Source organism: Tachyglossus aculeatus, chromosome 17 (genome assembly GCF_015852505.1).
Source record: "Tachyglossus aculeatus isolate mTacAcu1 chromosome 17, mTacAcu1.pri, whole genome shotgun sequence".
Classification (NCBI taxonomy): domain Eukaryota; kingdom Metazoa; phylum Chordata; class Mammalia; order Monotremata; family Tachyglossidae; genus Tachyglossus; species Tachyglossus aculeatus.
In genome coordinates, this window is record NC_052082.1 from 59076624 (window position 1) to 59093572 (window position 16949).

The window sequence follows — 16949 nt, forward strand, 5'->3', positions numbered from 1 at the left end:
CCTGGCATGATGTGCCGAAAGGAGCGGGCATCTTCCTCTTGCCCTCTGCCCCAGTGGCCCCTTCACCCCCACAGCTGGCACCCAGGCACACCGACCCCATCGTCCCCACAGAGCCACCCCTTCTTCCCCTTCCTTTATGCCCCTCCCTGTGGGGCGGGCACGGGACCCCCGAGTCCAGGCGGGTTCCAGCCCCACATCCTCCCTGTCTGTCGCCACGGTTGTGACCCGCCACAGCGAAAGCCCTGGGGCTTCCGGAGCCGGCCAAGGTTCCCTACTCCAAGTTCCTGCTGCACCCAGAGGAGCTGTTCGTCGTCGGGCTGCCCGATGGCATCGCTTTGCGCCGCCCCACCTGCTTCGGGGCCGCCAAGCTGCGCCGCATCCTCCAGGCCGCCCACGGCCTGCGCTTCGTCATCAAGCGGTGAGGGCCGGGGGCTGGGGGGGCCGGGAGCCAGCCTGCATTTACCAAATACCACAATTATTATTTTTATTATCTGGTATCTATCCCGGCACTTAGCCTGATGCTAGAGGAGCCTCGTGGCCTAATGGAAAGAGCCTGGGCCCAAGAGTCAGAGGACCTGGGTTCTATTCCCGGCTCTGCTACTTGTCTGCTGGGTGACCTTGGGCAAGTCACCAGCTGCTGCCCAGCCACCAATCACTCAGTGCTATTTCTTGCACGCCTCCTCTGGGCAGAGCACACTGTACTGGTCATCTGCACCCGGGGCAGGAACCGTATCCCATCCGATTATCTGATTCGAGAAGCAGCATGGCCTCATGGATAGAGCCCAGGCCTGGGAGTAAGGAGGACTTGGGTTCTAGTCCCGGTTCTGCCATTTGCCTGCTGTGAGAACTTGGGCGAGTCATTTCACTCCTCTGTACCTCAGTTATCTCATCTGTAAAATGGGGATTAGGACTGAGCCCCATGTGGGACAGGAACTGTGTCCGACCCAATTTGCTTGTATCCATTCCAGCACTTAGTACAAGGTCTGGCACATAGTAAGTAAGCGTTTACCAAATACCACAATTATTATTATTATTATCATCTGGTATCTATCCCGGCACTCAGCATGATGCCAGAGGAGCCCCGTGGCCTAATGGAAAGAGCCTGGGCCTAAGAGTCAAAGGACCTGGGTTCTATTCCCGGCTCTGCTACTTGTCTGCTGGGTGACCTTGGGCAAGTCACTTCACTTCTCTGTCCCTCAATTGCCTCAACCAAAAAAAATGAGGATTCAATACATGTCCTTAGAGTCTGAGCCCAGTGAGACAGGGACTATATCCAGCCTGATTAACCTGTATCTACCCTAGCCCTTCGAGTAGTGCTTGACACACAGAAAGTGCTTAACAAATAGAAGAATTAGGATAAGAATACAGTGCCAGGCCCATAGTAAGCACTTAAGAAATCTCATTAAAAAAATTAATGCTGGGCATTTGGTAGGTCCTTAACAAGAACATTATTCTTGTGATTACCATCATTATTATTATTAGTTTAAATGTAACCATTCTTAATATCCTTATCATTATTGTCTTATTACTTAGAAGAGAGCCCTGGCTGGGGTGGAGGGAGTGGGAGGGCCAGGGGTGGGTGGGCAAGGGGGTGGTGAGGCCCAGCAGGTGGACTGTCGGTGTTTTCCAGACCGGAGCTGCTCGTGGAGGGTGGAGTGAAGGAGGTGGCCACTGCCAGCCCACCGGCCCTCGGTAAGGATTGGAGGTGACCGATAGCCAGGGGCTGACTGTCTTCGACCGGCTCCGACCGCTCCCTCAACTTATTTCTTTCTGGCTCGCCCCAGTAGTCCCAGTCCCGACTCAAGACTTAATGAGCACTCACAGTTTGCAGAACACTATGCCGGTACCCGCTGTGTGCTGGGCACCCGCTGTACGCAGAGCGTTTTGTTGGGTATATGGGAGAGTACAATAGTTAGAGCCCCGGCCCTACAGACTTTCCGGGTGAAAGAGGAGGTAGCCCCAAGTTGCCCGACATTCAGTAGGAATACACGTCAGGGCGTAGATCCTTGAGAGAGAAACCAGAGGCTGACCATCCAGGTCTCCCGGGGCCAAGCCCGACCGATGGGGCGACAGGAGTCGGTGTCAGCGGCAAGAGGACATCCCTCTAATCCCAGCTCCACAACTTATCTGCTGTGTCACCTTGAGCAAGTCGCTTCGCTTCTCTGTGCCTCAGTGACCTCGTCTGTAAATTGAGGATTGAGACTGTGCGCCCTATGTGGGACAGGGACTGTGTCCAATCCGATTATCTTGTATCTACCCCAGCGCTTAGTACAGTGCCCGGCACAGAGTAAGCATTTAAAAAATGCCACCCAAAAAAAGGGGATGGCCTCCTGGAGGTGGTGGCCTCCAAGACTGCTTTGTGGATGGGGCGAGCGGAGCCTTGCCTGCGTCTGTCTCTCTGTCGGCCTCCTCCTACGTTGAGCTGACTCTTGCTCCGCTGTTTTGCGTTTCAGCAGTGGAGAGAGACACCGTGGACGCGCTGGCGGATGAACCCCTAAAGAGATCGGGGTTCCAAGGTAAGGGGTGCGGGAGGGGCCCCCCAGGGCCAAGGGCATCCAGACCCCCTGGCCAAAAGCCCCCGAGCTCTCAGCTGGCCAGAGGCTGGTCCCGCTGGGGAAGGTCGGCCGGCCTTGGGGCCACCGGACTGGACCTCTCTGACGGCAGCTCCGGGGCCTTATTTGGGATCACTGGGTCCAGGATCCTTGTTCCCTTATGACTCCAGACCCCAGACTTAAATCCATGAGTGGTCCTTTTAGGACTGTTTTCAGCCCACTTTCCTGGCCACCACCTGCCCGGGGATCGGACTGCTCCCAAGAATCCCCAGATCTCACTCTAACTGTTGTTTCCTCACCACCCTGCCCTCCAGTCAATTAATCCGTGTTATTTATCGAGCTCTTTTGTGCTCAGAGCTCTGTATTGAACACTTGGGAGGGTGTAATATAATAGAGTTGATAGACCTGGTCCCTGTCCCCAGGGAGCAGAAGGTCTGGAGTGCATTGAGCTGGACTGGGAGCTTGGCCTGAGAGCTATTCTTGGTTCCTGCGCTCAAGGAGCTTCTCTTCTAGCATGGGAGGCAGCAACATGCTTTGTTTTCCAATCATGGCAACTGGAGGGAAAAGCAGGATAGAACAGTGCTTTGCACATAGTAAGCGCTTAATAAATGCCATCAGTATTATTATTATTATTATAACAGGAAGTTGCATAAGTGTCCAGAGTTGACAGAGCTCAGTCAATAATGGTTAATCAATCAATCGATGCCATTTATTGCACCCTTCCTGTGTGCAGAGCACTGTACAGAGCACTAGGGAGAATACATTGGAATAAAATTACTGATTAGTACAAAGGTGCTTAGTGGGGGATGCTGGACTGACACATGGGGGTGTTGGGAGTGAATTGAGGAAGGCTTCTTGAAGGAGGTGGGATTGTAGGAGGGTTTGTAAACCCATCGGGGACAGGGAATGTGTGAGTCACATCCGATCGGTCAGCCAATGCCCCTGACCCCTCCTCTCCTCAGAGAATTTTGACGCCAGGCTGTCGCGGATCGACATCGCCAACACGCTAAGGGAACAGGTCCAGGACCTCTTCAACAAGAAATATGGTGAGGGCCGGAGGGAGGGAGAGAGGGAGGAGCGGAGGGAGAGAAAGAAAGGCCCCGGGAGTGGCCCCACCTGCGGCGGGTAGCCAGCCTTCGATTGGGCACTGGATTGGGTCCCGGGAAGACACTGCTGGGAATCAAGTCTGTGTTCCCTGCCCTCAAGGAGTGTACGTTTCAAGGGGCTGGCAGGTAGTCAGGCAGACGGATGGGGAGATAGGCAATGAGCCGGAGCAGGGAGGAGTTTTGGCTGTAATCCCCAGCCTCCAAGACTTTGGCATAGCCTCCTTGCCGAGCTAGCTGGGGACGTTTCCCCGGACGGGTTTCTGCCGTTAGCTCCTGGGCTTCCCCGACCCTCCTCCAGCTTGCCTCAGGGCCCATGGCCTGTCTCTGGTCCTAAGGGGAGGGTCGGTGGCTCGGATGGAGTTAGACTTGGTCCCACTCACTGAGGGGGTGTCCCTGGCCCTGTGCTCCCCTTTCCACACCCCTCCACAGGCAGCCGCGTCTGCCCCACGACACAGGTGCATAGAAGCACACGTGTATATACCAGTGCATGCAGAAACACCACACACGCGCACAAACTCAGCACCCAACGCTCACCCCTGTGAACACACACCCAACCTACATACACACACACGCGTGTGAATGTTGCCCCAGTCTCTCTGCACCCTCTGGTCATTCTGACAGAGGGCTACTCTACCGATCTACTCTATCTCCACCCTTCAGACCAGGTGGTGTGCTGTGTCTCCCCATCCCAGGATGCTCAGACAGCAGGGATCCTCTGTCTTCCCATCCCTTGGTGCTCAGATAGTGGCGTGCTCTGCCCCCCGACCCCCAGTCACTCAATTGGCAGGATGCTCTCTCTCTCTTCCCGGGAACTCAGGTGGGTTGGGTGCTCTGTCTCCCCAGGGGAGGCTCTGGGGATCAAGTACCCGGTCCAGGTCCCCTATAAGCGCATCAAGACCAACCCCGGCTCGGTGCTCATCGAGGGACTCCCGCCTGGGATCCCATTCCGGAAGCCCTGCACCTTCGGCTCCCAGAACCTGGAGCGCATCCTCGCTGTGGCTGACCGCATCAAGTTCACCGTCACCCGGTGCCGTGAGGGGGGCGACGACGGGGGAGGGGGCTCGCAGGGAGGCACCGGGGCAGGGGTTTGGGGAGGGAGGGGGTAACGGACCCCATCGGCTCCACCCGAGGCTCCCCGGTACTAACCGCTGGGCTGGCGGCCATCCTGACCCCTCCCCTGCTGGTTCTCTTCCAGACCCTTCCAAGGACTCATTCCCAAGCCTGGTAAGCACAGCCCCGAGCGTGGGGGTTGGCAGTGGTGGGCCCGGGGGGAGGTGCCCAGCCTCAGAGAGATGCTTCCTCATCACAAGGGGACAGGGGATTGGGGTGGCAGAGCCCGTGCCCGTTCCTCCTTGAGCCGACCACTCTCAGTCCCCATCCACCGGGTCAGATGACTCACTGAGCCATTGGCTGCACATCCCTGTTATCCACAGACTCCTAGTGTCTGTGTCTTCTGCTGCAGATAATCAAGGTTGGGCATGTTTCCATGCCCTGGGTGTTGGGCAGGGGTGGCTCCCTTCACTTTTCTGATGTGTTTTGGGGGTTCCTTCGTGGGGAGAGCTCAGACCCCTATAGAAAAGGCCTGTGCTTTCCAATAACCCCCTGCTCCCCTTCCCCTTCCCTCCGTCCTCTCCTCCACCCCCTTCCTCTCTACTCCCCCCCCCTTCTTTCCACTACATTCCCCACTGCCCTCTTGTCCCCTCACCCCCTCTGTCTACCCAAGACCATGTCGCCCCCACCCCCAGTCCCTGCCTCTACTATGCCTCTGCTGTCCCTCACTCTCCCACCTCCGACCCCCCAGCTCCCCTCTGTTGCCCCTCAATCCCCACCCCTACCGCCCCTCAGCCTCCACCTCTGCTGTCTTCCCACTTCCCCCCACAAGCCCCTGTCTCTGCCACCCTGTTCCTCTCCAGTTCTCTCGGCCGTGTTCTCTCTAGCTCAGAATAGACCGGCCCTTCTGGGGCAGCTAAAGATAGCTCGACCACCCCCCCCACCCCCCGCTGCGTCCCCGTCCCCACCGTCTCCACTGCCCGGCTCACTTTCTTTAGTTAATTGGAGCCCCCCATCTCCGTTCTTAATTAGCTCTTGATAGCAATCCCCCCCCGCCCCCTCCCACCATGTGTGGGGTATACCAGGGTCTTGGTCAGAGAAGACGGTTCCCCCAGCCCACCATTTTGCCCCCGCCCCACCCAGCCCAGCCTCCACGCCCTTGCCTTTGTTCCCAGATCCTGGTCCTCGGGGGGGCAGGACTGTGGTTGGTCCTGGGGGAAGGTTCCGGTCCACGAGGCAGGGGTGCACCTGTCTCGGGTCACCGCATCCAGCGGCCTCACGGTGCCCGGGCCGGGCTGAGCCCCCCACCCCCAGGTTTCCTCTCATTCCCTTCCAGACGAGGATGACGCCAACAGGCTCGGGGAGAAGGTCATCCTCAGGGAGCAGGTCAAAGAGCTGTTCAACGAAAAATACGGTGAGGAGGGGGCCGGGGAAGGATGCTTTTGCGGAGCACCGGACCGGGCACCCGCCCAGCATGCCCAAGCCCCGGGTGACCCCCTGACTTCCGCTCTCCCCCGGCGCGTCTCCGCAGGGGAGGCCCTGGGCCTGAAGCGCCCGGTTCTGGTCCCCTACAAGCTGATCCGGGACAACCCCGACGCAGTGGAGGTCTCCGGGCTCCCCGACGACATCCCCTTCCGCAATCCCAACACCTACGACATCCGCCGGCTGGAGCAGATCCTCCAGGCCCGCGAGCGCGTCCACATTGTCATCATCAGCCAGCTCCAGTGAGGCCGCCCAGTCCTCCGGGACCCCTGGGACCCTACCGCCTCCCCCAGGCCCCTGCGGACCCGCCCCCTCTTCCCAGACCCTGCTAATCCCCCTCAGACCCCCGACCCCCGGGGACCCTGCCACCCTCCCCACTCTGGACTACCCCAGTACCTCACTGCCCTCACACACACACACCAGACTACACACTCATTCGCACACTCCCTCCTCACACACAAACATACACAAGTGTGGGTGCGCATGCGCATTTGGAGCACAGCTGGAGGGGGGTGAGGCTGGAGAGGGAAACGATTGGGTCTGGGGGAACAGAAGCATCCTTGGCTCCTGGCAGAGACATCCCCCTCCAGCCCCGACACACATATGCAACTTGGTCTAATTCCTCTGTGTTCTTCCTCAGGTCTTTTGCCGAATTCTGCAACGAGGCTAAGCCACAAGGTGAGTAGAGGGGTATCAACCAACCTCCCCCCACCCCCGTCCTACACACACACCCCCCACCCCGGGGAGAGGCTCGGCACCAGGGGCTGTTGAGGCCTAGGGGTGGGGATAAAGGCGCGGGACCCCTGGTCCAGCCCGGGCATGGCTACCTCTTGTGGAGGTTTCCAGTGTTTTCAAGGGGTCTCGGTCAATCGGTCAGTTTATCGATCGATGGTACTTATTGAGCGCTTACTGTGTGCAGAGCACCGTTCCAAGCACGCACTGTTCCAAGCACTTGGGAGAGGATACAGTGCTACAGAGTTGGTAGATATGATTCCTGCCCTCCCCTCCTGTCTTCTCCTATTCTCATCCCGACCCCTGGCAGCAGAGTCAGGCGAGGTCACATTCCCCACTTCTATAGGAGGAGACCGAGGCAGGCCCAGACAGGTCAAGCAACTTGCCCGAGGTCCCTCAGTAGGGCAGGGGCAGAACCGGAACTGGAACCTAGACCTGCCAGCTCTCAGACCCCTGTTTCTGCCCACCAGACCTCCCCTCTGAGTGGGGTCGAGGGGTCAAGGGTTTTAGTCCTGGCTGGGATTGGGAGGTGTGGGAAGACGGGGGCTGGGAGTACCGTCCCACCCACCTTTCTCCCCCCAAGCCGCCCTCACCTCCGTGCCTCCTTTTCTCCTTTCAGCAAAAGACAGCGGTGTTCCCAGGCGAAAGAGGAAGAGGGTTTCAGAAGGGAATTCAGTGTCATCTTCCTCTTCCTCCTCCTCCTCCTCGTCCTCCTCTTCTTCGTCTTCTTCCTCGTCCTCTTCTTCATCCAACATGGAGTCCGCAGTGACCACCAATCAGATCTCTCTCGTGGTAAATCCCACACGCCTTCTAGCAGAGATCCTGGCCGAGGGTCCGGTGGGGAGGGTCTGGACCGGAGCTGTTAGGGCAGTGTAGATGCCCTCACCTCCCAGCCACGTGCAGGGCAAGGCAGGGAGGGACGGAGGCCTTCCCCTCTCCCACCTCCCCCCTAGACCACCCTCCCAGGGTTCCCCTGAGACTGAAAGTTTGTTTGACTAGAGAAAGAGAAGAAAGTTTCCAACCGCGGATCCAAGAAGGGGGCCGCATTTGAACCTGTTGGTAGAGTTCTGTGCCGTCAAGCCTACCTCCCTCACAACCCTCCCCTGCAAGGTTGGCGGCTGCAGACATTTATCACAGCCTTGCAGACAGTTGGAGAAAACTACCAGCCTGCCCTGGGGGTGAGGCCTCCTGGCCCTCTTCCCTGGGGCTGGGGTTTCTGGGAGGGGGCAGGGAGAACGTCAGAGGCACCAGGAGCCTGGCGGGAGGACACAGACACCCTCAGGGGTTGGATCACCCATTTTTATTTGGCTTTTTTCCTGCCCGCAGCCCGCTTTCTATGACGGCCTGCGTCGCGTCTTTCCTTTGTATGGCCTCCATCCCCCGACGTGGATTCTGAACAGTGTTTGAGGGAACTTCTTAGGCTCTAACCCATATGCCTTTTTCTCTCCCTCTTTCTCTCCGACCCCTCCCCTCCTATCTCTCCCCTCTTCTCCCTATCTCTCCCCCTTCCTATCTCTCCCCCCTCCTCCCTATCTCACCCCACCCACTCCCCGACTCCCCCCCGCCCTTCCCCATCTCTCTGCCCTCCCATCTCTCCCTGCCCCCTCCCCGTTTCTCTCCGTCTCTCCCCAGCAGTGGCCAATGTACATGCTGGACTATGGGGGCCTGACGACTCCAGGACCAGTGAACTACTAGGGTGCCCCCACCCCACCCCGCTCAGGGGAAAAAGACTCGGCTGTGTAATTTATGTAAAAATGTATATTCCGCTATATGGACTGATATAATGCCTTTTAGTTTTTCCAATGATTTTTACACTATATTCCAGCCACCATGGCCTTTTTAAATAAAAAAAAAAAGTGTTGCCTTGCTCTTAAACACTCCCGCTCCTGTTTCAGGGACCCAAGCCGGGAGCAGGTAAAAGAAAGTGAGGCCTCTCCCCCCCCATACCTCACAAAGACATACACACACCCTACACTCTCTTTCTCTTTCCCTCTCTTTGGTTCTTACTTTCTCTCTCTTGCTGTCTTTAGCTGTTTCTCTCTTTCACTCTCTTCCTGTCTCTGTCTCTCGACTCTCTTTCTCTCTTTCCCTCTTTTCCCAGCCCTCCCTCCATCCGGAACAACCCCACCTCCCCTCTTTCCCTCCCACCTCAGCTCCTGGTTCAGCCTCCGGTTAAGCCCCCAGCGGCGCCCAAGACACTTCATGCCTCCCCCCTCCTCCCCTGAGCCGGTGCACCAGCTGGACATCCCCAATTGAAACAGCGTGAAGGAAGGAGCCTTTCTGAGGCCAAGGTGGGCCCAGGGATGGAGGAACACGAGGCCTTGGCTGCAAGGACAACAGGATTTCATCTGCCGTGTACAGGGTGCTGTACCGGGCGCCTACTGTGTGCAGGGCACTGTACTGGACGCCAGTTGGGTGCAGAGCCCTACACCAGGTGCCTACTGTGTGCAAGGTGCTGAATGGGCACCTGGTATGAGGGCTCTGTACTGGGTGGCACCTACGGGTAAGTTGCCAATAGAACCCCTGGAAAGATTTTTTGTGGAAATCTGTCCTGTCCCCTCCTCCCCCGACTTGCCCCAGAGCCATGGCATCCCCCGTTGGGTCCCCCTACGTACAGCAGGTCAGTGGGGATGGATCCGTGCCGAGACCAAGGGCCGCTCGGGACTGCGATGTGGCCCTGCCTCACTGGCTCATCGGTGGGCGGGGACCCCAGGGGTCCCGGCCCGGCCCGGCCCCCAGCATCCCCGGGCCCTGTCTGCTGCCTCACTGAGGTTTCTGTGTCCCGAGCTGAGGGCCGGACAGGAGCCGGGGGTCTGACGGAACTGGGGGCCGGACTGGGGTCGGGGGTCGGACCGGAATCGAGATGTCGGTTCCTGAACGAGAGTCCTTTCAGCAGTCAGGTGACGGCACACCAAGAGGTGCTGTGTTATGCAACTCGAAATGTCGATTGTTGTTGGATGTGTAAACACCTGGTGAGGAGTGGCAAACACTTCACAACATGGGACGTGCCAGCTGGGGAGGTGTGGCAGAATCTGTGTAACACACACACACACACATAAACACACACACACACACACACACACACACACACACACACACACAGTCACCACCACCGCCACACACCCTCGGCCGCTGTCCGGTCTCTGCTTCTTCCATTCATTCTATCATCATCAATCGTATTTATTGAGCACTTACTGTGTGCAGAGCACTGTACTAAGCGCTTACTATGTGCCAAGCACTGTTCTAAGCGCTGGGGAGGTTACAAGGTGATCAGGTTGTCCCACGGGGGGCTCACAATTTTAATCCCCATTTTACAGATGAGGTAACTGAGGCGCAGAGAAGTTAAGTGACTTGCCCAAAGTCACACAGCTGACAGTTGGCAGAGCTGGGATTTGAACCCATGACCTCTGACTCCAAAGCCCAGGCTCTTTCCACTGAGCCACAGCAGCTTCTCCGTATTCTATCGTATTTATTGAGCGCTTACCGTGTGCAGAGCACCGTGGTACCACACAAGGCCCAGGTCATTCATTCACTTGTATTTATTGAGCACTCTCTGCGTGCAGAGCACTGTACTAAGCACTTGGGAGAGCACAATATAACAATAAACAGGCACATTCCCTGCCCACAATGAGCTCTCAGACTAGACGGGGAGACTGACGATTAATATAAACAAGTGACAGATAGGTACATAAGTGCTGTGGGGCTGGGAGAGGGGATGAATAAAGGGAGCAAATCAAGGTGACGCAGAAGGGAGTGGGAGTGAGAGAGAGCGGGTTCCAACACCCGATTCCCCCTCCCAGGCCCAAATTGGCTCATCATCATCATCATCATCATCAATCGTATTTATTGAGCGCTTACTATGTGCAGAGCACTGTACTAAGCGCTTGGGAAGTGCAAATTGGCAACATATAGAGACAGTCCCTACCCAACAGTGGGCTCACAGTCTAAAAGGGGGAGACAGAGAACAAAACCAAACATACTAACAAAATAAAATAAATAGAATAGATATGCACAAACAAAATAAATAAATAAATAAATAGAGTAATAAATATGTACAAACATATATCCACATATAGAAGTCTTCCCGGATTAACTTCCATTCATTCAGTCGTATTTATTGAGCACTTACTGTGTGCGGAACACTGTATTAAGCACTTGGGAGAGAACAATATAACAATAAACAGACACATTCCCTGCCCACAGCAAGCCAGGCCCTTCACACGTGGCCCTAGGGAACATCTCAAAAGGTACTCCACCACCCCACCCTCTAACTTGGGGAATCCTCATTTTCCTATTCCCTTTTTCCTCCTAGCTCTATACCATTGTGGGTCTGTCTCCCTCGGTTGTAGATGCTTTGAGAACAGGGCTTCTATCACCTCCTTTATTTTATTATTAATAATAATAGCATTTATTAAGCGCTTACTATGTGCCAAGCACTGTTCTAGAGTAGACAGAGAGGCCCAGAAGGAGTCCCAGATGAATCCGAGGCCAGAGAGAGGTTCAAAGAGCGGCGGGGGGAAGCAGGGGCAGAGGCCGCAAGCAGGGCTGGCTCCCGTTGGCTGCACTAAAGCAGGGAAAAATTAGCCATTCCCTCAATCAATCAATCAATCAATTGTATTTATTGAGCGCTTACTGTGTGCAGAGCACTGTACTAAGCGCTTGGGAAGTACAAGTTGGCAACATATACAGTCCCTACCCAACAGTGGGCTCACAGTCTAAAAGTCTCCTGTTTGTATGATGTCATTACGTTCGGCGCGTAGAACAGTGCCGGGCACATAGTAAGCGCTTAACAAATACCGTCGTTCAATTCAGCTGTGAGCACAGCGGGAGGATTTTACTCTCCCAGGTGTCCAGTCCAGTGTTTGACCAGGCCGAGCACTCTGCCCACAGTGGGCACCCAGACCGGCGTTCTGCACCCGTACTAGTGATAATGCTATTTGTTAAGCACTTACTATGGGCCAAGCACTGTTCAAAGCACTGAGAGAGATAAAGGTAAACAGGTTCGACACAGTAGACATCCGATGTAGTGCTCTGCTTACATTAGTTGCAGGTAAAGTGCTCTGCAAGCATCAGTCACCTAGTACAGTGCTCTGCACTCAGCAGATGCCCAATACAATACTCTGCACACAGTAGGCACCCAATACAGCACTTTGCACACAATAGGCGCCCAATAAATGATCCATGGATTAGAGTGTGTTTCCATGGCCAGGTAGAGGAGCCAAGCAGATGGAGTCCACGGTCTGGGCTCCACATAATAAGAATTTGGGGATTTGTTAAGTGCTTACTATGTGCCAAGCACTGTGTTAAGCGCTTGGGCTGGGGTAGGTACAAGATTATCAGATCCCACTTGGGGCTAACAGTCTGAGGAAGAGGGAGAACAGGAATGATTTCCCAATCAAGTCGGAGAAGCAGCGTGGCTCAGTGAAAAGAGCCCGGGCTTTGGAGTCAGAGGTCATGGCTTCAAATCCCGGCTCCGCCAATTGTCAGCTGTGTGACTTTGGGCAAGTCACTTCACTTCTCTGTGCCTCAGTGACCTCATCTGTAAAATGGGGATTACGACTGTGAGCCCCCCCCGTGTGACAACCTGATCACCTTGTTAGCTCCCCAGTGCTTAGAACACTGCTTTGCACATAGTAAGCGCTTACTAAATGCCATCATCATTAGTAGTAGTATGATTTTGCAGATGAGGGAACTGAGGCGCACAGAAGTGAAGTGACTTGTCCAAGGTCATAAAACGGACAAGTGTCAGAGTCGGGGTTCGAACCCATGACCTTCCGACTCCCAAGCCTGGGATCTTCCCAACAGGCTACACTCCACATCTCAAGTCCCATTTGGGAAATCCAGGCAGGGTCCACACTTTCCCCTTCCCTCCTCCACGCCGGGGTGGAGCCCCCATTGAACAGACCCTCCCTTTCACCTGGACCGGTTCGGGCCGGATCCAGGCCCCAGCTGTCGCCTGCATCCATCAATAAATTGTATTTATTGAGCGCTTACTGTGTGCAGAGCACTGTACTAAGCGCTTGGGAAGTACAAGTTGGTAACATATAGAGACAGTAGGCCTCTGTGTGTGTGTGTGTGTGTGTGTGTGTGTGTGTGTGTGCGTGCGCACATTGCACAATATGATTGAACGTGTCTGGGGCCCTAGGCTAAGCCCAGAGGCAGGGGATTGGTCGCGTGCGTTCCCCCAGAATAGGAGTGGGGCCAAGCCTGGTCCCATCTTGCTGGTCCTGTGCCTCTGGCTGGGAGAGACAGGGTTATTTTATTCCCATTTCACAGGCAGTGAAACTGAGGCCCAGACCAGAAAATGACTATCCTGGGGCCACCTGCTCTCCCCGTCTCTGACTCTGTGTTTCTGTCTGCTCTGTCTCAAATTTCCCTCCTCTCTCTCTCGCTGCCTTGTAAAAAAAAAAAAAAAATATATATATATATATATATAGTACTTGTTAAGTGCTTACTATGTGCCAAGCACTGTTCTAAGCCCTGGGGTAGTTACAAGTTAATCAGTTTGGACACAGTTCCGGTCCCACATGGGGCTCACCCTCTTATTGCCATTTTACGGATGACATAACTGAGGCCCAGAGAAGTGAAGTGACTTTCCCAAGGTCACACAGCAGACAAATGGTGGAGCTGGGATTAGAACCCAGGTCCTTCTGACTCCCATTCATTCATTCATTCAGTTGTATTTATTGAGCGCTTACTGTGTGCAGAGCAAGTGTGCACAGTAAGTGTGTGCACAGTAAGTGACTCCCAGGCCCGGGCAGCGTGGCTCAGTGGAAAGAGCACAGGCTTGGGAGTCAGAGGTCATGGGTTCAAATCCCGGCTCTGCCACTTGTCAGCTGTGTGACCTTGGGCAAGCCACTTAACTTCTCTGTGCCTCAGTTACCTCATCTGTAAAATGGGGATTAAGACTGTGAGCCCCAAGTGGGACAACCTGATCACTTTGTATCCCCCCCCAGTGCTTTGCACATAGTAAGTGTTTTACAAATACCACCATTATTATTATTATTATTATTACTAAGCCAAGCTGCTTGTATTTATCTCTCTTCTCTCTGCACCAGCACCTCCAACCCCATCCCCTCTCTCCTTATCGAAATCCCTGCCCCCTCCCTTTTTCCCTCCCTGACCGCCATCTTCAACCATTTCCTCTCCGATGGCTTCTTCCCTAGTGCTTTGAAACAGGCTCCCTTGACCTCACGCTCCCTCCGGCAATCTACCTCCCTCCTGCCATTCCTCTCCAAACAACTCCTTGAGCGCGTTATCTACACCCGCTGCCTCCACTTCCTCTGCTCCAATTCTCTCCTTGACCCCCCTCCAATCTGGCTTCCTCTCTCTTCCATTCATGGTAACCACCCTCTTTAAGGTCACTAATGACCTCATTCTTGCCGAGTCCAACGGCCTCCATCCTAATCCTCCTTGACCGCTCAGCTGCATTCGGCACTGTGGACCACCCCCTTCTCCCAGAAACGTTATCCAACCTCAGCTTCCCTGACACTGTCCTCACCTAGTTCTCCTCCTGTCTCTCTGGCCTCTCATTCTCAGTCCCTTTCGCGGGCTCCTCCTCTGCCTCCCACCCCCTAACTCTGGGTGTCCCTCAAGGCTCAGTTCTGAGTCCCCTTCTATTCTCCATCTACACCCACTCCCTTGGAGAATTCACTCATTCCCATAATTTAACTGCCCTCTCCTCTTGGATGATTCCCAAATTTACATCTTCAGCCATGATCTCTCCCTTTCTCTGCAGATTCACATTTCCTTCTACCTTCAGGACACCTCTACTTGGATGTCCCATTGACACCCCAGTCTAAACATGTCTAGTGCTAAGCGCTTAGCACAGTGCTAAGCGCTTAGTACAGTGCTCTGCACACAGTAAGTGCTCAATAAATACGATTGATGATGATGTCCTGAACAGAGCTCCCTTATCTCACCACCAAAGCCCTGAACTCCTCATGTCTTTGCCATCACTGAAGACAACACCACTCTTCTCCTGGTTTCACAATCAATCAATTAGTCAATCAAATTTATTGAGCAATTGCTGTGTGCAGAACACTGTACTAAACACGTGGGAGAGTAAAATTTAACGCTATAACAGGCACATTCCCTGCGCACAATGAGCTTAAAGTCTAGAGGGGGAGACAGACAATATAAATAAATAAATTACAGATATGGACTTAAATGCTGAGGAGCTGGGAGGGGGGATGAATAAAGGGAGCAAGTCAGGGTGAGGCAGAAGGGAGTGAAAGAAAATGAAAAGAGGGTTTCAACAGAAAAAGCCTCTTGGAGGAGAGGTATTGTTAACAAGGCTTTGAAAATGGGGAAAGTAATTGTCAGAGATGAAGAAGGAGGGTGTTCCAGGCCAGGGGGAGGATGTGGGCAAGAGGTTGGCGGTGAGATAGTTAAGATAGAGGTACGGTAAGTAGGTTCGCATTAGAGGGGGGAAGTGCGCAGTCTGGGCTGTAGGAGAGTAGCGAGGTGAGGTAGGAGGGGGCAAGGTGTTGGAGTGCTTTAAAGCCAATGGTGAGAAGTTCCTGTTTGATGTGGAGGTGGATGAGCAACCATTGGAGGTTCTTGAGGAGTGGGGAAACGTGGCCTGAATGTTTTTGTAGAAAAATGATCCGGGCAGCAGAGTGAAGTGTGGATTGGAGTGGGGAGAGACAGGAGGCTGGAAGATCAACAAGGAGGCTGATGCAGTAATCAAGGTGGAGTAGGATAAGTGCGTGGTTTAGCGTGGTAGCCAGTTTGGATGGACAAGAAAGGTCAATTAAAAAAAAAGTTGAACCGAGAGGATTTACTGCTAGATTGAATCCGTGGGTCGAATGGGAGAGGATAATGCCAAGGTTTTGGGCTTGTGAGACAGGAAGGATGGTGGTTCTGTCTACAGACTCGATTAGCTTTGCTCTTCCTCCTCTCCCGGCCCCACAGCACATATGTATATATCTGTAATTTTATTTATTTGTATCGATGTCATCTCCCCCTCCACCCCACCCCTACCCCCCAGACTATGAACTCCTTGTGGGCAGGGATTGTCACTGTTTATTGTTGTATTGTACATTCCCAAGAGCTTACTTCAGTGCTCTGCGCACAGTAAGCCCTTCATTAATACGACTGACTGAATGAATGAATACAGTGATAGGAAAGCCAGGGGGAGGACAAGGTTTAGGTGGGAGGATAAAGAGCTCTGTTTTAGATATATTATGTTTGGGGCGACGGCAGGATATCTAGAGAAGTCCTGAAGGCAGGAGGAGATGTGAAACTGCAGAGAGGGAGAAAGATCAGGGTTAGAGATGTAGATTTGGGAGTCATCTGCATAGAGGTGGTAATCTTGACATTACCCTTGCATCGCCCTCATTAAATCCACATATTCAATGTCACCCAATCCTATCTATTCTACCTTTACAGCACTGCTAAAATCCACCCTTTCGTCTCCATCCAAACTGTAACTATGCTGATCCAAACGCTCCTCGTATCCCTCCTTGATATTGCATCAACCTCCTCGCTGACCTCTTTACCTCCTGTCTCACTCCCCACTGCAGTCCATACTTCACTCCGCTGCGAGGATCATTTTTCTAAAAAATACGTTCACTTCACGTCTCCTCACTCCTGAGGAACCTCCAATGACTGCCCATCCACCTCCACATCAAACAAGAACCCTTACTCCTTAAATCACTCAATCAGCTCACCCTTCCTACCTTACCCCTCTGATTGCTTACTATAGCAACTCAGCCCGTTCTCTTCCTTCCTCTAAAGCCGACCTACTCACTGTACCTCAATCTCCTCTATCTCTCCGCCAACCCCTCGCCCACGTCCTGCCTCCGGCCTGGAACTCCCCCGTCATATCTGACAAACGATCACTCTCCCCACCTTCAAAGCCCTGTTATAATCACGTCTCCTCCAACTCCAAAAGGCCTTCTCCGACTAAGCCCTCATCCCCCCTACTGCCTCTCCCTTCTGCGTCGCCTATGCACTTGGTTCTGTTCCCTTTAAGCACTCGATATTCTCCCCATCCTCAGCTCCACAACACTTAAGTACAAAC

The 16949-nt window shown here is 54.1% G+C and overlaps 1 protein-coding gene across 7 annotated transcripts in view; it reads left to right on the forward strand.

Annotated features, from left to right (window-relative positions):
* The window catches only part of GTF2IRD1 (GTF2I repeat domain containing 1), a 34928-nt gene extending 26131 nt beyond the window's left edge, over positions 1-8797 (forward strand). For 5 of the 7 annotated variants that reach the window (XM_038759223.1, XM_038759230.1, XM_038759228.1 and 2 more), the window contains exons 17-27: positions 235-418; positions 1631-1692; positions 2454-2516; positions 3515-3598; positions 4502-4685; positions 4854-4882; positions 6045-6122; positions 6240-6432; positions 6831-6868; positions 7542-7714; positions 8555-8797. In XM_038759223.1, the coding sequence (XP_038615151.1) occupies positions 235-418; positions 1631-1692; positions 2454-2516; positions 3515-3598; positions 4502-4685; positions 4854-4882; positions 6045-6122; positions 6240-6432; positions 6831-6868; positions 7542-7714; positions 8555-8617 (1151 nt within the window). In that variant the 3' untranslated portion in view covers positions 8618-8797. The remainder of the gene's footprint in view (positions 1-234; positions 419-1630; positions 1693-2453; positions 2517-3514; positions 3599-4501; positions 4686-4853; positions 4883-6044; positions 6123-6239; positions 6433-6830; positions 6869-7541; positions 7715-8554) is intronic. The other 2 variants (XM_038759226.1, XM_038759225.1) reach the window with 2 other exon arrangements.
* Positions 8798-16949: the final 8152 nt, after the last annotated feature.